Here is a 22,539-nt window from a genome sequence, read left to right on the forward strand (position 1 = left end):
TCCAACGCTTCGAACCTCAATATCTATGCATATTTTTAAAGTTCGTGGAGAAAATGAACCTAAATTTGGGACTAAAATTTTAATTTAACCCTTTGTTTTTTTGTTTTTAATTTACATTGAACAAATCAATAAGCAAACCCAGATACTACCAAAATCAGGAAGAAGAAAAGGCCGAGAGAGAGAGAGAGAGAGAGAGAGGGGAATCAATGGCTTTAAATTAAGTCTGCACCAAAAAGATAGGGAAAAGATTTTGTTTAGTTAATTTAAAAATAAATTATTATTATTATTTTTTTTTTTTGGGGAAACAAACAAACAAAAAAAAAAACAGCACAGACAAAGACTGGCAGCAGTCTCGAAATTACAGTTCACAGTACCTTTGGCACTCATCCTTTTACCGACCCTCCCTCTTTTCTTTAACTATATCAGTAAAAAAAGATAAACATGATACCAAAATGAGAGGAGGCAAAAACCACTCCATCAGACAATGGTAAAGAAATGAGTTGGAAAAAGTAAGAAACTATGAAGAGAAAGTAATATGAAAAATTAAAGTGTGATTAGACCTTCCAAAATCCCATTTTTGTTTGGTTACAGAGAAAATAGAAAGGAAAAACAGGAAAAGCCAAAACAGGTATGATCCTGGTGTGGGCTGCTGCTCTGTTTCAAAGATGATGATTATATTATAGGATAGGTGGGATGGACTGATTTTACATCCACCCTACCCCTTCTGTCATCAAATGTAGTGTGTAGTTATGACTTGTGAAATGAAAGAGGGAGCTCTGCTTAGCTCACCTTCACCTACCTGTCTGTGTGCATCTGAAGCTGAAGCTCAATTCCTTTCTGCTTCTCTTCTTCTCCATTTATGAGTTTTCTGTCAAATACTGTTGGGTTTGTTAACCCTTTAACTCCCCATTACTTGTTCTTTTACTTGCTTTGCTTCACTGCCCTTTTCCTCTCCAACAAGTTTCTTACTGTCTCATCTGTTCAAGAGCTTTTGTTGGGTTAAGAATTTGTGCCTTTTAGCTTTAATCTATTGTATTGTCTTCTCAGTTAGTCTATCTGCTGCTACAGTATTAAACTTCAATCTAATAAACATGTTTTACACTTTGTATGTGTAGTAGTGTGTTCATATTTTTACTTGGGCTTCAGATTTTTTATACATGAACCTTTTGTCAGATTTCTTCTTTGGATAGTCCCCTACTGAATCCTACAAAATGAAGCAGATGTAGCTATAAAGATAAATGATCCTTAAGCAGAAGACGTAGCTATCATATTAGAAGCATATAATAGAGTTGATGAAATGAAAGACTTTAAGACATGGGTGTCTAAGTTTGAAACAAAAGGGTCCATCCAAGTACCTAAACATTTGTTTTTCCAACAAAAAGAGGAAGAAAAAGCAAAAAGTCCTGCAGTCAACCAAAGGCATTATATGTCTAAGTTGAAATTACAATCCCACTTAGAGTCATGTCCTTCGCCATCACACAAAAGACCAGTTTATGAACATGAAAGCCAGACAGTGATTGGAATCATCATCATTTAGAACCTTCCAGGCAACGCCTTGCTCGTAAGAAATAGGTCGACCCATACTCGATACGCAAATGCCAGATGGCAGATTTGTGAATCCCTGCAATGGCAAAAAAATGTATGTAAGATATTCCTAATCTGTAGGATAGAAGAAACCATGATTAAAATCAAACCATGCTTACCTGCTGCATTATTTTGGGGAATTCAGAACAGAGGATCTTCCGACCCGCTTCGTCGAGAATTTTGTCGAGCATTATATCTTGCAGGCCAACAAGAGTGGTTTCAAGCATGTCCAGACCGGCCTGGTTGGCAAAGGTGAACACAGCAGATGCCTGCAATGAAAATTTCCCAAACATGTTAGCTTTCCAGGGCAGTTCCGTGGCTGTTATGTAGTTGGGTTTTTAGGGTGGAAACATTGATTACGTTGGCTTTGACGGAGCAACACATGATTGCATCCGAGTGGTGCCAGAGCTGCTTCAACATGGCATCCCCAGACTGGGAATCGGCTTGAAGGAGCTCAGCTCCAACATGGATCCTGAAACACAAAACTGTTGTAAGTTGACCTATTTGGGGCAGGGGAGGAGTTCTTCATACATAGATCAGATTTGATACTATAAACCATACATATAAAGAATAATAAGCCTGGTTTTTATGAGGAACATAAAAGTCGAAGACTCGAGTGGATAATGTATACATGCCTGTAGCTTCGGCAAATCCATCGAGCCAAAGTAAGAGCTTCAGGAGAACCAGGAAGGGGTTTTATTCCAATATTGGAACTCAACTGTGATGGGGCAATGGCCATAGCAACCCTCTGAACGGACCCCACAACGCTACGAACGTATTGTCGAGCCATAGCAGCCACATTTTCCTGTAAGTGATTCTCATAAGTGAACTGGAAGGCAATAGTCAAGACCGACCGGAGGTTGTAGGTGCTCAAATCAGCTTCACCACCAGAGCGTGCACCATTGGCACCGACTTCAAGAGTAGAAGCCAAATCCAATGTTCGATTAGCAGTGGGCTCATCCTGCAATATGGGGGAAACATAGCCAAGGAAAGCAAATTAACTTATGATTTTAAAAGGGGATGTGTCCAATAAATACAGAAACAGACCGTTTTTGGATCCAGGGGTATGACACGAAAACCAGAAGGAAGTAATGGAGCATCATCGGCAAAAGATTCATCTATAGGCGCAAACACAAGCTGAGCACAAGCTCCAACTGCATTCTCATCAACTCCATTACAGAGCTGCCATGAAGAAGATGAGAAAACACATCACGAGAGAAAAACATCGCATTCGATAAGATCCAACTTACACATTGTAATAAACTAACCTGCAATAAGTACATATCTCGTCCAGCCAAAGCAACATCTTCAGGGGAGAATGCAAGGCCCTCCAGCCGAACCACCTCCAGAAACTGTACAAAGACGACGCTATATTTATAGTAAAAGGAAAACCTGCAGGAATTTCTCTGATAGGTAGGAATCATTACCTCTTCGTGCTCGACAGTGTGAGCAAGAGGCAAAATAACCTGGCTGCTAGGGAAACCACCTGGCCTTGCGCATGGAACAGCATATGGACTGGCTTTTAAACTCGCGGCAGAGTAGGCATCAACTCCATAATCAGCCCATTCAGATCGATGCTCCCTCAAGAAACGAATAAGCAAAGCAGGGGGAACATTCTGTAGACGAGTAGACGAATTAAGATTGAAACCAAGTACTTCCGAGTAGAAGAGTAGACGCATAAAGTCAACCAAATACACACCTGAAGCAACATTGATGCTTTTGCACACATCACTCCACCAAAAGAGGGATACATAGACGTTTTATACTGTGACCCAGGTAACTTGTTTGCTGATGAGTTTATGACAATTGTCACATCCTCCAAACCATCGCTGCTCATAGCTGACCAACCATCATCCGCAAACCCATTAACAGCGTCGTTGAAACCCCTAAAGACCATTTTACGATTAGAACTAAATCACCAAGGACTATTTTCTCCATAGTAAATAAACCAGTTATGTTCATGCAAACACAACCTGCAGAGTTTCTGACCGAACGTTCGTAATACAGCTGGTTGACGTCCCCCACTATATTGGATCTCTCCACTAGTCTCTTGTGCAATTTGTCTAATGTGACGCAATGCCTGTAAGACGAATTTGTCCCACACAGTAAGAACAGATATGATTTGCTTGTCAAGAGAATGAAACATCATGGGACAATTCTTACAGCGATCGTCATTTTCTGAGCAAGGATCTTGGATGACTCATAAAGCGGTCTAAGAACTTCAGGGACACTCCAAACCTACAGATGAACAGAAGGAAGATGAAAAAAAAAGTGTATAAACAATAAAAAAAAAACATGCTGATTGAATACTTTAGTTGAAAGCTCACATCCAAATCAATGTGGTCAACAATGTGAATAATAGATCCACCACCCTCGCATGCTCGTATTAGATAACCACTAGGAAGCATTTCAGCTCTCACAAAAGTAGATGGCGGAGGCCCTGCTGGACCACCACTTGAAGTAGTTAATGACCTTTCACAGACCTGCAAATTAATCCAAAACAACAGTTGCAATCAGGGCTCACCATATCCAAATGAAAAACAAGTGTTTCAAAGTTATGATGAATAAATCTACCACTAGACTGCCATCTTCTAAACTTGTTGTATATCTCATGGTCCAGAAGTCACGTGCAGCTGCTAATGTCGTTGGAGCGTAAGTCTAACGAGGAAAAACGATGGAATTAGAAACGGTAGAATGAAAAATTAACCATGAAAGTGAGAGAAAGAAAAGTATTAGGTAACCTGCATATATATGAGCTCTATTGTTCCCCCATTTCCAGTAGGGATTACACTTAAAACATTAAGACAGCGACAGTCACGATACCATGAAAGGCGATCTTTGAGAATTTCGGCAACCTGCATCAATCAAATTTCAAGTTCATTATGCTCACACAAGAAAGTTGCCACAATCAAACCATCATCTTCAAACAGCAAGTACCTTCATTGGCTCTAGACTAACAAGACCACAGGCTCGCGCTGCTACCCCACTGCAGTTGCGGGAAACAGCAACGATTCCAATAGAATCCGGACCAGGCTGTGCAAATTAGACATTTAGTCATTAAGAACGTTGAGTAAACCTTGACCCCAATCATTCAAAGAGAACTTACCTTCATCCCAATCATCTGGACCCAGTCGACAGCAGTTCCTGTAGCCTTGGAAAGGAACTCTGCCAGGGTCTCCTCGGCTATTGCAAGAAGACTACGGCACCCAATTCATAAAAGCACTTTAAATATTAGAATGCTGAAGAAAAAAGTAGTGCGATATGCAGCAAGATGATAAACATACTGACCCAGCTGGGTTGTTTGCATCCCTATTAGAATGCTGAGGATTTGGGTTTTGCTGTTGTTGGGGCTGACCGCTCATGACTACAGACTCACAGCTATTGTCTGTAGTCGTCCCAGATGTCTGTTCATCAGAAAAGAAGAGCTAAGATTAAGAAATAGCAATCATAATAGCACATTAGTTAAAGACAAAGATGAAGGTCATAGTTCTAAAAGGGATTACACTATGCAGTTGCTGGCGCATAAATCCATTCTCATACACTAAATGGGACACCTGCTTCTGTAAACGGTCATTCTCCTCCATCAATAACTTGTTCATCGCAGACAACTTTCGGTTTACGCTCTGGAGGCGAGAAGATTCCTTCCTCTGCTTCTCCCGGCATCTAACAGAGAATAATGGAAAAAAGGAACTGTGAAATTGTTTTGGCACTGGTGCAGTAAGAAGTTTAATTGGAGATGATGTGTAGTAAGAACTGTGAATAATGGAAAACTTGCGGCTTGGAGACAATATTAGAAAACTAACCAGAAGGTTATATAGTTTTAGTTCAAATCCAAACAATTAAAGACAGTAGTCAAGCACTTGAATGAACTTTAACCCCAAAGCACAGAAGTTCTATGGACAAAAGTGGTTATTTTCAATCAAAAGCATCACTTCCTTACAAACCCATCTCCCATAGCTATTCAACTCCTTGCCCAGATGTACCACAAGCTCATACCCCAAAACCAAAACTAATGAAAGTATTGCAGATAGCAAAAACAAACAAACAAAAACACTTAGTACATGTTTTCTGAAAGAGAGATTATCGTTCTGAAAAGAAAAGAGAATAGAAGCAACAAATAGAATAATACCTGCGGTTTTGAAACCAAACTTTGATCTGTTTGGGCTCAATATTAGAAAGGATTGGGCACTCTCTAATGAGCTGCTGCCTTCTAAGAGAACTGGGCTTTGGACATTCTGCATAGACTCTCTCTAATGCCTCAACTTGTTCAGGTGTATACCGTACGTATTTGCTTGTATCCATCTGTTGGTTTGATGAGTCTTTGTGCATTACAAGCGCCATGAACCTTTTGAAACGAACTGGAACAAAGGAAGATTCAAAACCCACCAAAAAGAAAGCCTCAAGGACTGAAATTTTTTGACTGAGAAAAAAGGGAAGTTAGCAGCAAAATGGGATTTGAGGGTCGTCTTGGTCTTCTTCTTGAGCTGTGTTGGTGTTGGTGTTGTTAGTGTTTTTACCGGGCAGGCTCTCTCCTCCAAGAGAGCCTCCTCTCTCCTTCATCAGTTAGTGCTCTGCTTCTTCCTCAAAGCACACAGGTTGAAGAAGAGCATGAACAGAGTCCTCTGCTCTTTATCACACAAAAACACCAATTTCGAGGAAAAAAGAAAATCCAAAACCAAAACCCACAGAAAGAAAAGCAAAAGACGTGGACAGAGAAAGTATTATAAACACAAGAAAACAAATATCCAATGGCAATCCAAAAGCCAGGTGGCTAATTCCTCTTCCCAACTTTCTCTCCCTCTCTCTCTCTCTCTCTCTCTCTGGGTTTTTCTGCAAACAAATAAAAATTGAAAATCCCACTGAGTGATGTGAAAATTCAAAAGAAAAGAAAAGAAAAAGAAGGATTAATGGAGAGTAGGCAGTGTCAGAGAGAGGCTGAGAGGGGCATTTGTTTTATTTAAAGCCTGTCCCATAAACTCAGAAGGCCACAGAGGAAGAACGGTTCTTTTGAATAATGGGTTCTGTTCTTCATCTTCATTTCTCAATCTCTAAGAAAAAAAAAAAAAACTAATTCTATTGTTATGTATCTGAAAGAGAAGAGGAGTTTATTAGGTGAATACGAAGTAGCGGAGAGGGAAAGTGGCCAAAATTATTACCTTTGGCCTTTGGACTTTTGCCAACTTTATCTTTGGCATTATTCACTATCATTTCTGTTTTTGTGCTATTTTCTTAACTGGCTAATCTTTTACATTCAACAATACCTAAAGATTTGGTCTTTTAGATCCATGTTGGTGTTTCTAACTCTAGCATTTTAGGTATACCTCCTCCATTTTTTGTCATACAATTTGTTCCCAATCACTTCACCTTCTTATAGCGGTTTTAGTAAGTTTAGTTTCTTTGGGTTTGCAATTACTCGTGTGCATGCACTTTGAGACGGTTGTATCTCCCAGAAGCTAAAGCTGAATAAGTTGCAACGTTCATGATCTTAGATCAATCCAGTTCAACTAATTCTACTTTCGAATCCTCTATAAACTTGTCAAACCAACAACCAATTAAATATCTTTAGCTAGCTAAGAGTACTAGGCACGATATCCAAATATATGCGTATGTATGCTCAAAGTCAATGAAAGAAAGTGGTAATAAAGGAAGCAACTTTACAAATAGCTATGAACACAAGCAGTAAAAAAATTATTTATCTTCTAAATAGAGGAAGAAAGAGGTCCCAATTTCATTAGTGGAATGGTCATGGAACACTATCAATAGTCCTCTTTAACTAAAGAACTTGTTTAAGCATGAAAAATGGTTTTAAGATTTGGAAGAATGGATAGGAATCTATTGAAAAAAAGTAAGGGCTATGGGCTATATAGTGTCTTCAAAGCAATTTGGTTTAGGGTTTAGGATTAAATTGATTACTACTTTCAAAATTTACAACACTTCAGTGCTATCATTTCTTAGGCAGCACTACTTTTTATTGTAGAAACTCTACCCCTACAATATATATAGGGAGAGAGAGAAGTTGTTTTAAAAAATGTGTAAAGCAACCGGTTAAAATCCCATAAATGCAGAGGAGACCTGTACATGTATTTAACTAGTTGAGTTGTGTTCGACCCAACTAAACCTTAGTTCCTTCCTTCACTCCGGTGGCTGATATTATGACAAAAGGCCATAATTCTGGTGCTAAGCTTTTAGATGTTTGCAGCCCAAGCTCTGTTTTTTGTTCCAAAAAAGAGAGAAAGAGCATAGCTTTAGGAAAGTTTTAGTCTTATCAAGAGAATCTATCAGAGTGAAGAGAGAATCCAAGTTAAAATCTTTGCTCACTGACCAAAAATAAAGGCTAAGATTTCACACAAAGAAGACAGTGTCCAGAAGAGCCAATTAGAGGCATAACCCTTTTGTTAATTATTGCTTTTATCTTCAATATCCAACCACTCCCCGCATTAAATATTTGTGATATTAAATATTTGTTAAGTTTATAATGCATCATATTGTTAAAAAGTGTGTTGAAGCTAATGGGTAATGATTGATTGTGTTGTTATGAGAGTTTGGGGCATGCAATAATGTTTTACAATTCCCTTGTGGGACACTTTTTCTTTATTCTAAACTTTGTTTTTAATTTAATCACAATCATATGGTTAATTAACAGCATAAAGCAGCTGGATAGCCATTGCCCCAACTGTTCATACAAGCCATTTATATGCTGAAACCAAATAGCTTTCCAGAGGAAAATCGTGCTTGAATCTTCATTTTGAGGTCAAAATTTCAAAAGATGAGTTTCTTAGAATCTGGGTTGATTTAGTTTTATGTGTTTGATCTTACTTCATACCCTTTGCTCAAAAGAACAAAAGTAATTGACTTAGAGGTTGACATTTTAGTACAAAGGGTTTTGATATCTGTAAAGCATCCAAGGTTTTGATGTGTTGAAGATAAGTTAGAGTAGTGGGGTTATGATGGGAATTGAGGGAGAGATGAGTCAATGGCTATGCAGACTCTCTCTTGCTGTTTTCTTGTCTCCTTGCCTACATATCATTCATCATCAAACCCCTCCTTTCTCTGTTTCTCTCCATTTTAACTTTAATAACTTTTACTTTTGTTTTGGAAGAGATGAGGCCAAACCCACTAAAAAAGAAACTAAAAGTTCAAGAGAAGGGTTGTTTTCGTGTCTCCTTTCGCTACTTACTCGTGTTTTTTTTAGACGAATAACTTGACTCAAGAGTGAATTTTCGCTAAAAAGAAAGCCTTAGGATGCAAAATTTAAACTTTGGGGTCGACACATTCTGTCATGCACCAAAAGGAGTAGGGTCCTTGATTCATATATATGTGTGTATATATATATTGAAGATGAAAACCCCACCTTCTTTATCCTAAAATTTGTGCCTTTGCTTGCATTTTACACCTTGCTTTCTCTGTCATGTATGCATGATAAGTGATGGAGACGAAGAATCCCAACTTTAGGGGAATACTCATGTGAAGCAAAATGCCAAAAACTGTTGTATTTTTGCTCTTCATTATGGCTTTGCTATCACATAATACATCCCAATTATGATTTGGAGTAATCATGAAGTTTGAGACTTTTGCATTTAAATATACGTTTTTTTAACAGTTCTGGTTTTAAAATCTTCTGAAAAAGGGATTAGTGGGTGGCCACTAGTGCATGAAATTGCAATTGCCTCCGTCCTTAAAGCTCTCATGCATTATAATAACAACCTTTGAGGATCTTAATACATTATTCGTGTTAGAACGATTCATAACAACACTTTACTTTGTTATTACACATAACATGAGAGGAGAAGAAAGGTAATGGAGATTTGAAAAGAAAGTGTTTGATTTCCAAGGAATGCAAGGAATGGGGGTTTGACAGGGACTCCACACAATCTGCATAGGACACCACCTAACACTCTTGGAACAAAAGTGGCTCAGATTTCAATAGCAAACCCTCTGTAATATGGGTTTGCTTTGTACACGTGAACCAACCCACATTACATTTCATTTCTATATTTAATTCTTCACAAACCTGTATGAATGAAAAGATTCTCACCTTTTTCTCCCTTTTGAGAGACCCTATCCTCCTGCAAACACTTGAAAGAAACGACAAAACAAGGTTCAACAACGGGTTAACATATTACTATTTTACTTCTGCCTTTTCCTTTGCTACTTCAATGCAGGAACAAGCACATATGAGTAAGTTCACAAACTCTGTTTGCATAAAACATGTGATACTTAATGAATGTTGACTAGAAAAGGGTAAAATCCAACCAAAATACAGAGTATTTGATGGAAATGAAGAATGGGAACTGCAAGTGAGCAACTTAAATTGAATAATAGTAGCAAGACATGGACAGAGCAGACCAGTCCCAGAAGACGTTCAGGTTAGTTTCCTGCAGTGTGTAATATAAACAAAAGATACCAATTCACCTTCTCGTTATTTACAGGTTCAAAACTTCCCCAAGATTGACATGGAGATGCTGTATAAGACCAAAAGCTACCAATATACAATATGTTCTTGGGGATCATTACAACTAAAATGGCAAAGGAAAAGTGTTTACGATGAATTATGTTCTTGGGGATCATTACAACCAAAAGCTACCACTTCACTTATTCTTGAGATGGGGAGAAACATAAATAGAACAATCAGCTTACTCACTTCAGTATTTACGATGAATTATCCTGCATACTTTTGCCTGCTACATTTTGGATCCTCCCTAAGTAACAGCTACTGAAACCTATATGCTAGAATGCTGCTAGTATAGACTAAGGATGAAGTATTACTAACACAACTGAAGCTGGTATTGGGACTTCAATTTCCTTACAATTGCTGGCATGCGCTGTTCATCATTCACCAACAATGCCTCAGGCATCAGTTCTCTGAAGAAGCTAGATCACTTCTATCAGAATTAAGATTTATATTGGGATGTGATTTATCACCTGACGCCACTTCATTTTGTTGATTCTCATTTTTATTTGATTTGAGAAACCGTCCACCACAACCCCTAGCTCTCCTCAACGCATGCAAATGTCGAGATTCATGCAAGTATGGCTGCACAATATACAGAAACTAAAGAACGAAGCAACATGAAAGGAAAAGCAAACCAAAAACAAAAGCAATTTGATAGGTTCTGCTACCATTAAAGGAAGTGGAGGACTACCACCACTAAATATTAGTGCTTGCATACCTTCCTAGACTTCAGAGCTTTATTTTCTGATTCAGCCTTTGCACGAGACTGTCTACGTCGCAAAATGCCATGATACTGCTTAGCATTCACAAAAACAGGCTCCTCAACAGCATCTGTTGGCAAAGGAACACCAGCTTGCTGAATTCCCATCAACTGCAGATGGACCTATATGAGCAATAAACAAGGACTCAAGTAACGACTAGAAAATGTAAAAATTATATAAAAGAAGTCATAAATCATATTGAAAAACAGCCTGATAAATTAAGATTCATTCAAGTTGATGTCCGCATTCATAAAGGCTGTTCATTCTTTAGGTTCAAGAAAGCCATTCCCCTTGTATCAATTCTCACCAACAAACTCATCAACTTGATACCTCTATGGAAAATGTTGGCCAAATTATCAAAATTATTGAAGGAGGACAAATTACTCACCATAGGTTGCCCACCATAGGGCTGTGGAGGATACGGTTGAGCATCATAAGGAGAAAAGATGCTTCTAAAATAAGGATCTGGATATGGATAAGCAGGGGGTGCCTTCAGCAGAGAAGTCCCACAAATCCAAATTAGTCAAATAAGCTTTAAAAAAGTAGTTGCCAACGAAAAAGTAAAACTAAAAACTAGATTCTCCTAGTACCAAAGCATGTTCTGCTCCAACTTGTAGAGGTGTTAAATACTGATTTGAGGCTGTGATGCCGGGTTGATTTAGTCCATTAATGACTGATGAAGAATGATTCTGAGATTCAGAGTACTTTTGCAGCTTATCAGCCTCACCATTATCTGAACAACCAGTTTCCAAAGCAATATTTATCTAGGCCCAGTTGGAGTAAAAAGACAATATTGTAATATCACAAAGCAATCAGTCGAGCTCAGTAAACTCTATTGAGCCGCAGAAGTGACCATCAAATGTAACCTATAATATCAGTACATATAAAAAAAACATTAAAAAATGGATGGAGACGATATTCACGTGGAAAAGTGGAGCTCACATAAGGAGCCCATGGTATGTCCCAAAAGAACGCTTTAAAGACTATAGTCTGAACAAAACAGATGCTGTATGGAAAGTAATTAATGCAAGCAAACATAGCAAGTCTTCTTTTGGTCGTTCTACTTCTCCTTGTCAGAATACAAAATACCAACCAACAAAGTCCTGGCTTTCAATTGCAAAATGCAACTTCTGATAGAACTAAGCTAAGTGTGGGGGAAATAGCATTGTTCTCTCTCTATTTCAGCGAATGATTTAACATATCCTACACTGAAATGTAACTAGAATATAAAGTAAGCACCATAACATAGGAATACAAGTCTGATCAAGTTACCAGAATAATCGTGGACAGAAGAAGTCATCGGGTTGTAGTGAACACCACGTGAAACCTGATATCAAGGCCAACAAATTTGTCAGCTTAATGAAATTGGGAGAGTTTGCATGGATACGGAATTGATGCAAGGGATAATGCATATAAAAGAGAAATAATAATTATTTTTTTTACTTTTTTAAAAATTAAAAATAAAAATAAAAGGTGTGAACGGTGACAAGAACCAGAAACCTTCATATGAGGCCCCAGAAGTCAACTGCATTTGAAGTTTCCTTCAACAGCAATTAGCAATTACTGGTATTTAGGATGCAAAGCATAAGAGCAATATGTAATCAATCCGACACGAGATCAACCAAATGATTGGTAAATATGGATTATTAACTTCAGTCCTCTAGTGGTCGACAAGGTAAGTGTACAGCAATCAGATGAGATTGACGTACATAACATGTACTTTTGGCCCCCATTTTGCCAGACAATTCAGAGTCGTCTCAGTACTCCAATGGCTTCTGCCTTTCTGGGTAATTACCCAACAAACCAGGATACATATATGATCATTAAACAGAAAAACGGGACTTCAGCCCGTACTATCATAATCCAATAACTGGCTTCAAGCAATTCACTCGACATAAAAGAAACAGATTATAGAAAAAACAATCGGGCAGGCTAACCAAGAAAGAACAACCCACGAAACCAACAAAATCTGAATTCGAAAAGAGAAATTGAAAAAGAAGAAACCCAAAATCCATGAGTAGGGTTTCGAAATGCGAAGCACACCTGGAAAGCGGGAATTCTGTCTGCTGAAGCTGATGACTGTGAGTTTTGTAGCCGTTTTTTCGTCTTCTGTGTTTCTTCTTGATTTCTTAGTTTGAGGAAAGGGGACAGCTGAAGCTTAGAATACAATTTCTAGAATCCTGCCGCGTGTCTGAGCGGCCATGACTATGAGAATGGGGCGGGCAGTTCGGGCAGAGGGAATGCGGTGACCGAGATGATGAGCTGGCCAATTTAGACCATGGGTATCTTAGCTGGTAGATACCCATTGTCGGAGATAGGTCCCTGCCGGCTGCCACTCAAATTCCCCAAAAAAGCTCAAATATTTAATCTGCAACTTTGTTCTTGGAATCTTCTGCTCTTAGTTTTCCTTCGCAACTTTGACTCTGTCAGATCTTTGATCTTATTTTGAATTAGTGTTTGTTTGTTTGTAGATTTCAACTCTCAACATTTAAATGTCAAACCTATATTAAATATGAATGGTCTTTCTTTGATAAACAGGGATTATTTGATTTATCAAACCCTTCCGGAAATAATAAGGTTTTAAAATATGGATAACGTTCAAGGCAGTTGAATTTGACAACTTTGAAAAAAAAAAAATCAAAAGCAGAAAAATACAGATAATTAACTCAAAAATTAAATATTTGACAAAAAAAAACAAAAAACAGCAGACATTTATATATGTATATATGCACCATATATAAACAAGCAAAATATGGAAAATACTGCCTAATTTGTTTTTCCTACTACTAATTTTCAATTTTTTTCTTCATATTTTAAAATGATAATATATTTCATTTTCAAATTTAAGGTTTTTTTTTTTTTTTTTTTTTTTTTTTTTTTTTTTTTTTTTTTTTTGAAGGTTAGTCGTTTGAAACAATACCAGGAAGCAACGTGGCTTTTGAAATTCTGATGGGCGACCACGACCACCCCAAATTGAATAATTCATATCTCATTATAAATTTTTAAATCCAAAAATAATAAACGAAAAAAGGAGCCAATAATTCATATCCATTCCATCTCCCTCTAGTTACAAACCGCCCCTTCTCCCCACCCCCAACAAAAAACAAAAAAAAAAAAAAAATTGAAGGAAAAAAAAAGAGGGTGGAAGAGAAGAGTTCTGCAAATTTCAATCACCCACATCAACAGGGTATTGAAGATTCAGATTTTCCGGCCCATTCCCTTTTTTTCTCCATCTCTCATCGACGATTTTGTTCAACAACCGATCTCACTGGGTATTTATCATGGATTTCTACTCCAATCTTTTATTTACTGCACGCCTCGATCATTGGGAATTTCAAAATCTGAGTTTCGAATATGTTTCGTTTCCATTTTCGTTTTCTGGGTTCTTCCTTTCAATTCTGCCCATCTGCACCAATCATGTTTGTTTGGGTATAGATGTTGATTCAACTTGTTTTGTTATTTTGGGATGCCTACCCGTTTCCTGATAGCGATTCGTTGTTATTGGCAACTTTTGACCTTATTTGTATATGTATGTATCGACCACATTGTTCATGCTTGAATGCGAAGGGGATATGGTTTTCAGGCGTTTTCTTTGTCTTTTGGTTTATGTTTCCACCCGATGGTGTCCCAAAGTTTGTTTGTTTTAGAGATGAAGGAAACTTTAGGGGGAAAAAATTGAAATATGAAATCAATTCTGGCTGCTAAGTTTTCTTGTCATTGGAATGAGCCATTTGGGTTTCCCTTTGCTGCTGGCAACCTCGTTTTGAACTAAATGATATCATTTAATGCGTATTGGTATGTCTATGTTGATTCAGAGTACAAGGGGACTTTAGGATTTAATTTTTGTTTTCTTTTTTTTTGTCAATTTATCGAAGGCAGCTTGTGGAACCATAGGATTTTTTGGATGATCCTTGATTGCTGGTTGAGCAAAGAATAATCGTGCAATGGAACTTGGAAGGCCTGGCTCAGGTGGTATCCTCACTGAAATTGGAGAATCAAACTATATATTTGTGTGGCTTGGAAAATAATGTTATGCCTTTTCTTGTCTTGTTCAGGCAAAAGAAGATTAAGGGACCTATTGCTTCAAAAGGATAATCGCTTCTGTGCAGATTGTCGAGCTTTAGATCCTAGATGGGCGTAAGTTTTGTTCAAACGATTGCGCAATAGAATGAATGTTATACACTTCTGGAGAGCTATGAACTACTTGTTAAGGATAACACTTGGGAGGATGCTTTTTGCAGGTCATCAAATATTGGAGTTTTTATATGCTTGAAATGCTGTGGTGTTCACAGAAGCCTTGGTTCACATATATCAAAGGTGAATAGTGAAGTTGGATATTGTTATCATCGACATGGTTTTATGCATTGTTCTCTTTATAAATTCCATTGAAGACAATAACATATTTAGGTTCGAAAGATTAGTTACTGGATTCAGAACTAGACCCATAGACCACATTAGTGAGATGGATGGTCCTTTTTTGTTCGACATCCAAGGATTTCATCTAAAATGTCTTGTACCTCAAAGATGTTTCTTGCTCATAAGTTGTGATGATCTATCTCAACTCTAATTGCGGACGACTTTGGTTATTGATTTGGACCAGGTGTTATCAGTGACGTTGGATGAATGGAATGATGATGAAATTGATGCCATGATAGAAATTGGAGGGAATAATTCAGCGAATGCGATTTATGAAGCCTTTATTCCTGAGGGATATTCAAAGCCTGGACCGGATGCCACCCATGAACAACGTTCAAAATTCATTCGGTTAGACATGATTTAGTAACTGTGAAATGTATCCATGTTAAGGGTCTTTTGTTCTTAATTCATCTTCTCCCTAGCCATGCACTATTTAAGTTTAAGAATGAACGCTTATTATATTTGCTCTTTGTTTCTAACCTTTTGTGATATTATTTTATATCTGATCCTTTGTAGTTCCTTAAACAATTAGCACATTACTTTGTTTTGAGTGCTGACAGTGGATTAGCAGGCGTTGAATTGAATAGGCAATAGTCAACTATGAGTAAAATTTCCAAGAGAAACGATTCAATGAATGGTCACTTACATGAATTTGACACTTTTTGTGGTCTCTATAATTTTTTTTTACAGGTCCAAATATGAACTTCAAGAATTTCTGAAACCGAGCTTGAGAATTTTATCGAACTCCGACAAAAACAATGTCCAAGCAAACTTTGCTTCAAAGGTCATGAACAGTTTTCGTTCAAATTCTTCACAAAAATCAGTGAGTCCTCGCTATACCTTTTCTCCATTATTTTTCCTTTCAAAACTGCACCCTTCATGCTTGCTTACCATATAAACATTTTCAGGGCATATGGGAAATACTTTCTAATGTGGAAGTGTAAATTATTAGTTTTCGACTGATAAATGATGATCATCCAGCCTACAATGTACCCTTTTCGATTTCATATTTACTAAAACTCTGCTATCTCTGAAATTTAAAGCATTTGCAGAAGGGTATGGTAGAGTTTCTTGGATTATTGAAGGTGAAAGTGATTAAAGGGACAAACTTAGCTATCAGGGATATGATGTCGAGCGATCCTTATGTAGTCTTGACTCTTGGCCAACAGGTTAGTAGTTTTCTTGCAAACAAGCTCTTTGTGCCTGATGTTCATCTATTTGTAGATTACTGCCATAGATTTTGATTGTTCTATTTGATGTAGATGATAACATTATGCTGTTTTTTTCTTTTAGACTGTCCAGACAGGTATAATCAGGAGCAACTTGAATCCTGTGTGGAATGAGGAACTGATGCTATCTGTACCTCAATCTTTTGGAACCTTAAAGTTGGTATGTCTTTCTAAAACTCTTTGCACTTGGTCTCCCTTTTTAAACCAAGCATACTAATCTTAATATAACCACAGAAGTTTGTTTCCCATTCATTAGTTTACTGACCATCTTGTATGAGATTGTTTTATTCAGTATCCAACATCTACTGCTATGGTTATTTACAATTTTCTATACTTGTCACCACATTGCAGCAAGTATACGACTATGACACGTTTACAGCAGACGACATAATGGGAGAAGCAGAAATTGATCTCCAGCCCTTGATAACATCAGCAATGGCATTTGGGGATGCTGGAATGTTTTCAAACATGCAAATTGGAAAATGGCTGAAATCACACGATAATGCTCTCATAGGCGATAGCACCGTTAATATTGTGGATGGGAAGGTAAAGCAAGAGATATCACTCCAGCTGCAGAATGTGGAATCAGGAGAACTAGATCTAGAGCTAGAATGGATGCCTCTTGGACAATAGGTAAATATAAATCCCAAATCCCTCCCAGTTTTATTGAAACAAGAGTGTTAGTTTTCACATGGTTTGTCCTTGTTCTAACCTCTAAATGTTCAATGCATCTCCATGTCATTTGATAGTTTGGAAAGCATTGGAGTTCAAACTAACTTAAGGCTACTACACTCCAGATTTTCAATATTCTTGTTTACTATATGAGCCCTTTGATTCCTTCAATTTATAAATATATGGTGTCAGCCACATTCTTTTTGTTCACTTTTCATTCAAAGCTGGAGTAACCAGTACCAAATAAAATACTGCACACTCTAATCAATGTTCATCTCGCAAGACAATCTTTCTTAAACACTTAAATCAATGTTCATCTGGAAAAAGAAAGTAATAAATGATCAAATAGAATAATAGCTCAAAATGTTTCCAACAATAATTGGGTAAGCTGTTCTAATCATCTTAATATCAAATCTTATCACATTTCTTTGAAACACTTCTCAATATCCCCAGGTCCCCACGGGTTTTCATGCTTACATGTAAAATTACATTGAGAATATTATTTTCTTATGGAAGAGGCAAACACGCAAAGGAATAACATAATCAAAACTTTAAAGAATTTCCTTTTTTTTCTTTTTTTTATTTATTGATATCGACAAATTATTGATACATGAGCATACAGATTCCCAACATACAATCAATGCCAATAAAATTGTCTAATTTCGTAATTAAAATGACATCTCATACAGTAAGGAAAATTTGGAACTGGGAAATATCACTATTTCAAAAGCTATAACAGTATGACTCTTGGCTAAGACAGCTAGATTCTTGGTGTAAACCGTAATGGTATTATCACAATTGTTGATGATATCTTATCTTTATTTGTGATTACTGTTGTTAGAAGAGAGCGGCAATGATCTTTGATTTTTGACCTTAAAAATGTAGTATAACGTAGAACCGACTAATAAAGTGACACCTGTTATTCCACAAGCCGCCGTCGCCACCAATAGTGCATTTCTAAGTCGTTTATCTCCACCGTCACGGTGGGTCCACCATCCCGGCGCCTCGCTGGAATTCATCGCCTTCGGCAACGGCAATGCCACTTCCGGCGTCGGCGACGAAGTTCCTCCGAAGAACGACCGCATCTCCGGCGACGATTTGTCTCCCGCTGCCGGAGGGCTCTGAAACTCCAGACCATGCTCCGACGGCCGAATCTCCAGCGCCGCCGCGATTGCGACGATAAACAGCAAATACACGGCCATCGCTGCCATTGATTTGATAGTAATCATCGGCGCTGATTCCTCGACCACGAAGCGGCTGTGCGTCTCGATTTGCTTCGTTCTTCTTCCTCGATTGTGTTTAGAGTACTATAACGCGGAAAAAACTTGTGAATTAGGCAATGGAAGAAAGGGGAAAGAGTGATTCAGAGTGTTAAGAACAATCATGGGACGAAGATTGGATTTGGCGTAAAGGGGAAGCAAACGAACGCGCTTTATAATCTCTCACTTTTTTCGCAAACCTTTATATCTCTGTTTGGTTCTCAGGAAAAAGTTTGGGCAGACGCTGTGAGCTTTTCGGACAAATTACATTTTTTTTTCTCCACATATATAATTTAAAAATTTTGCAACCGCAATTTTATTTAATTATTATCTAATCCTTTATTATTTTTTTATTTTATTTTATTTAGATCAATGAGAATTTAAATCTCACTTACTATTCTATTTAATTATAAAGTATAAATATATGGTTGACTTAATTAAAAATATTATAAAGACATGCTGTTATTGACTCACTCGACTATATCCCCTCTAATAATTTCAATTCAACTATAGATGACTTTACAGTTAACAAAATATATATATATATATATATATATATATATATATATATATATATATATATATATATATATTATTAATCTTGTAAAATATAAAATTTTAAATTATGTTTAATCTATAAATTTATTGATTGAAAGTTTAGATTTTAGAATCAACAGTTATTTATAACGGTGTAAGTCAAGGTTCATAGACGTTGGACCATGCTATTTCATATCATCCTCACTGTCAAATATCTTCATATTCCCATTGATTTAGACCTTTCATTTTAACCAACTTTTCAAGTATACTTTCACCATCCACATTCAATGATGTACTTTAATTAACGACACCCCTTAACAATTCTATTTTAACTTAATTTAACATTATTATATGTAATAGTTCAAGCACATAGCAGATATTCTTTCTTAGCTGATTTTTCCTTAAAGTTTTAAAATGCATGTTAGAGAGAAGTTTCAAGAAATGCTCTGTTTCCCTCTTCCACCTATTATAATTTAAATGTCTCGATATTTTCATGTATTTCTTGCCACATGCTCATGTTACCTACTTGTCGTGTATAAAATTGAAGGTTACTATACCCACAAACCAAAACAAATTCACTTGACAGGTTTTATGAAATTTTTTCTAAAAGATCCGGAGCCATAAAAAGGAAAATCCGAAAAATATATATTTTTTTTGTTTGTTGCCAATAAACATATAAATTTGACAAAATAAAAATTTACCCAAATAATAAAACATTTAAAATCATCTATCAAAGAAAGAACAACAAATTACGAATATTTATTTAGGGTTCTTCAACTGACCTCCAAACTTTTTATTATTATTATTATTATTTTCACTTTTTGATCGTCTTCTTCTCGTTCTTGGCCTTCTCTGCCCTATCCACCAACCAGTTAAATATGGTGCCATAGACAAGCTCCACATTCTCCTTCGGCTCGCCGATCAACTGGTGCCACGTTCCGGGATAAACCTTCAACGTCTTGTCCTCACTCGCCGCCGATTCGAACACAAATCTCGCCGACCGGCTGTCGCAAACAACGTCCTCTTCCCCATGAACCATCAGCATCGGAATCCTAATTTCATGGCAGTTCGTCTTTATGTACTTGCAGACTCGAAGAAACTCCAATGCCGTCGCCATCGGCGGTTTTCCCGAGAATCGCCGATTGGGGTTTCTAGCCACCAATCTCCTCTTCCACTCCTCTTTGTACGATTTACCCGCGAGCGGTTTCGATACGACCAATCGCAGTGACGGCGCTAAAGACGCCGCTAATGGAAGAAGCTTCTCCAATGGCCAAATCGGTTTGAATTTCGCCGATATTCCACACATGGAGCCGTTTAACACGATTCCATTCCAAACCTCCATTTGCTTCAGGGCAATAAGCATCGAAATTGCGCCGCCTAGTGATTCTCCATAGAGAAAGGCCGGGAGGGTGGGATTCTGTTCTCGAACAGAGTCGAAAAACAGAGTGCAATCAAGAACGAGGAGTTCAATATCTGGGATATAACCAGGGGAGCCTTCGGAGCGGCCATGACCTTCAAGATCCAGAGAGCAAACAAGGAACCCATATTTGGCTATGGCGACAGCAGTGAGCTCGAAGATCCATCCGCTGTCAGAGGAGTAGCCATGGACCATGGCTACAACCCCTTTGAGCTCTCCGTCTGCAGCAGGGCGCCATGATTGAGTGAAGATTTTCATCTTCTGGGCATTGAGGATGAAGCTTTCATAGTGAGTAACTTTGTGTTTCTTGTAGAATTCTTCTCTTGTTAGGCCTCCATAGGGGCTGTTTTCGTTGGCCTCGTTTATTGGGTGTGACATTTTTAACAACAGAGGGAGTGATGAAGAAGATAAGTAGGGATATGTATATATATATATATATGTGTGAATTTGGTTTCAATGAGTGTGCGTAAACGTTTTGGTCGAGTTTTCAAGGGACAACGACATTGAAGCATGACGTGGGTCGAGCAGCATCAGAACATACCAAAATTTAGTGTGAACAAAAGAACCAACTAAACATGTAACTGTCTCTAATCACAATAAACTTCCATTTTTCCCCTTTCTTTTTCATTTAAACTATAATTATCTGTCTCTTTCTCGACCCATTCTCGACTTTATTGGTTAAATGTATTAGTGAGAATAACAAGAGTGCTAGAAAAAGTATACTTTCTATGGTCGTGTTAATGTTAGACAATATTGAACCAAAGAGAAGAGTCGGTGAACGAATATGATACGAACTTAATAAGTATTAGTCAAAAGTTTAAGTAGAATTTGTGTATACCTATAGGAACATAGAGGAGTGGATATTTTTAGGTTGATTTGTGTATTAAGCAATTTATGGGGTTGTCTAACCTAAGCTACACATACCCACTTGTGGCCTACGTGGCGTATGAATGCCACCTGTCATTTCCTATTTAATATTCAATTTGTTTCTGATGTGTATTTAATTTTCATTTATTCTGGAAGGCTGTGATATCCCAGTGAGTGGTTTGCTGCCCAACTACTAATTAATCGTATATTTTTATATTATTATTATTATAATTATCACGTAGTTTAATGTGAAGAGATAAAGTGACAGCCAATCAAACGCAATAAAGGCCGAAGATATGTGGTCTTAGAAAATAACAATTTTTATACTTGGATATTTATCATACACATATTTTTATTTCTTTCATGAAAAAGAAACTATTTTTTTAATATTTTAGTTATTTCCGGTATATATTATATTAACAACTAGAATATCATACGACTTCAAATATCAACCATTCGCATATCACAATGCATCGCTAACACTTCAAGTCGATCCAGTTGATTTGAACAAGGGTGTTCCAATATGCAAACCAAATTAATTTGAATTGAATAATATGAGTGGTTCGTCGGATGATATGAATACTCTATATATTAGATTTTAATTGGGATAGTTTTAAAAGAAAATGGCAAGTGGATAATAATTTTTGATAATATAAATGAATTAATTGGTTGTAGGGTGTAAGATAGGATAATGAATAGTTAATTATGATTATTGAGTATTATTAAGAAATGTGAAAATGACCATAAATAAGGGTTTTTCATGATGGTCTACTTTATAGACAAACCAAATAGAAATCCCACTTTGTCACACCCTATTTATTTATTTATTTATTTATTTATTTATTTATTTATTTATTTAAAAAAGTGAGGCCCAGTAGTGGTTTTGTATTTATTTATTTAAAAGAGTGAGGCCCAGTGGTTCTCCAACCACTCCTATTGAATCAATTATTAATATGGACCGAAGGACCCAACACAAATTGAAGGATTAATAAAGTATGAACATAATTGTTGCTTTGCAACTAAGCAATTTCACTTTTCTTTTCTCTCTTTTTCAAAGTTTTTTTTAGGCTTAGAGGGATTTGGAATTTTTTCAATAGGATTGGGTTGAATCTCGTATGCCCACTAGACTTCGGATTGGCTCCACTCGAGCTAAGGTGGGATTATGAGCTTTTGGCGCTTCATGGCTAAATTTCATAATGGATTTATCTATGCTTCTATTTACTTGAATTTGATATAATTGGCTAAATTCATATTTGTACATTTTCGACTAAATAGATTACGGTAGCCTTGATCACATTAAGTAGGTTGACGCGGGTTTTTTCTAAACCTTCATGAACATTGTTGT

General features: G+C 37.1%; 5 protein-coding genes across 10 annotated transcripts; 1 reads left to right on the top strand and 4 right to left on the bottom strand.

Annotated features, from left to right (window-relative positions):
* Positions 1-1,245: 1,245 nt before the first annotated feature.
* PHB (Homeobox-leucine zipper family protein / lipid-binding START domain-containing protein) lies at positions 1,246-6,634 on the bottom strand. The gene is made up of 18 exons (XM_023662469.2): positions 5,714-6,634; positions 5,088-5,247; positions 4,873-4,988; positions 4,691-4,781; positions 4,522-4,617; positions 4,326-4,439; positions 4,159-4,242; positions 3,912-4,067; positions 3,748-3,822; positions 3,558-3,664; positions 3,284-3,470; positions 3,012-3,200; positions 2,853-2,936; positions 2,632-2,766; positions 2,220-2,545; positions 1,945-2,056; positions 1,704-1,853; positions 1,246-1,621 (listed from the first exon to the last, which is right to left on the bottom strand). The coding sequence occupies exons 1-18, from the start codon at positions 5,923-5,925 to the stop codon at positions 1,475-1,477; spliced, it is 2,541 nt and encodes an 846-aa protein (XP_023518237.1). The 5' UTR covers positions 5,926-6,634; the 3' UTR covers positions 1,246-1,474.
* Positions 6,635-9,867: 3,233 nt separating this feature from the next.
* On the bottom strand, positions 9,868-13,230 carry LOC111781777 (nuclear transcription factor Y subunit A-7). 4 transcript variants are annotated; one of them, XM_023662470.2, is made up of 7 exons: positions 12,841-13,230; positions 12,070-12,124; positions 11,388-11,530; positions 11,186-11,287; positions 10,755-10,919; positions 10,507-10,618; positions 9,868-10,406 (listed from the first exon to the last, which is right to left on the bottom strand). In XM_023662470.2, exons 2-7 carry the CDS (start codon positions 12,095-12,097, stop codon positions 10,333-10,335), a joined length of 624 nt encoding a protein of 207 aa, XP_023518238.1. In that variant the 5' UTR covers positions 12,098-12,124; positions 12,841-13,230; the 3' UTR covers positions 9,868-10,332. The 4 variants fall into 4 exon arrangements, with proteins under 4 accessions (XP_023518238.1, XP_086975971.1, XP_086975969.1 ...); XM_087119845.1 differs by lacking the exon at positions 12,841-13,230 and adding an exon at positions 12,507-12,830 and having other exon boundaries at positions 10,755-10,907; XM_087119843.1 differs by lacking the exon at positions 12,841-13,230 and adding an exon at positions 12,507-12,830.
* A 595-nt stretch (positions 13,231-13,825) lies between these two features.
* Positions 13,826-17,324, top strand: LOC111781778 (ADP-ribosylation factor GTPase-activating protein AGD12). 3 transcript variants are annotated; one of them, XM_023662472.2, is made up of 9 exons: positions 13,826-14,069; positions 14,673-14,766; positions 14,853-14,934; positions 15,039-15,114; positions 15,398-15,561; positions 15,904-16,036; positions 16,257-16,382; positions 16,507-16,602; positions 16,794-17,324. In XM_023662472.2, exons 2-9 carry the CDS (start codon positions 14,742-14,744, stop codon positions 17,073-17,075), a joined length of 984 nt encoding a protein of 327 aa, XP_023518240.1. In that variant the 5' UTR covers positions 13,826-14,069; positions 14,673-14,741; the 3' UTR covers positions 17,076-17,324. The 3 variants fall into 3 exon arrangements, with proteins under 3 accessions (XP_023518240.1, XP_023518242.1, XP_086976433.1); XM_023662474.2 differs by having other exon boundaries at positions 14,677-14,766; XM_087120307.1 differs by lacking the exons at positions 13,826-14,069; positions 14,673-14,766 and having other exon boundaries at positions 14,810-14,934.
* Positions 17,325-17,932: 608 nt separating this feature from the next.
* On the bottom strand, positions 17,933-18,316 carry LOC111781779 (uncharacterized). The gene has a single exon (XM_023662475.2). It carries the CDS (start codon positions 18,314-18,316, stop codon positions 17,933-17,935), a length of 384 nt encoding a protein of 127 aa, XP_023518243.2.
* A 1,290-nt stretch (positions 18,317-19,606) lies between these two features.
* LOC111781720 (caffeoylshikimate esterase) lies at positions 19,607-20,876 on the bottom strand. Its single transcript, XM_023662407.2, has one exon. It carries the CDS (start codon positions 20,703-20,705, stop codon positions 19,725-19,727), a length of 981 nt encoding a protein of 326 aa, XP_023518175.1. The 5' UTR covers positions 20,706-20,876; the 3' UTR covers positions 19,607-19,724.
* Positions 20,877-22,539: the final 1,663 nt, after the last annotated feature.

This window comes from Cucurbita pepo, chromosome 19, assembly GCF_057944985.1.
Source record: "Cucurbita pepo subsp. pepo isolate OVF chromosome 19, ASM5794498v1, whole genome shotgun sequence".
NCBI classification, from domain to species: domain Eukaryota; kingdom Viridiplantae; phylum Streptophyta; class Magnoliopsida; order Cucurbitales; family Cucurbitaceae; genus Cucurbita; species Cucurbita pepo.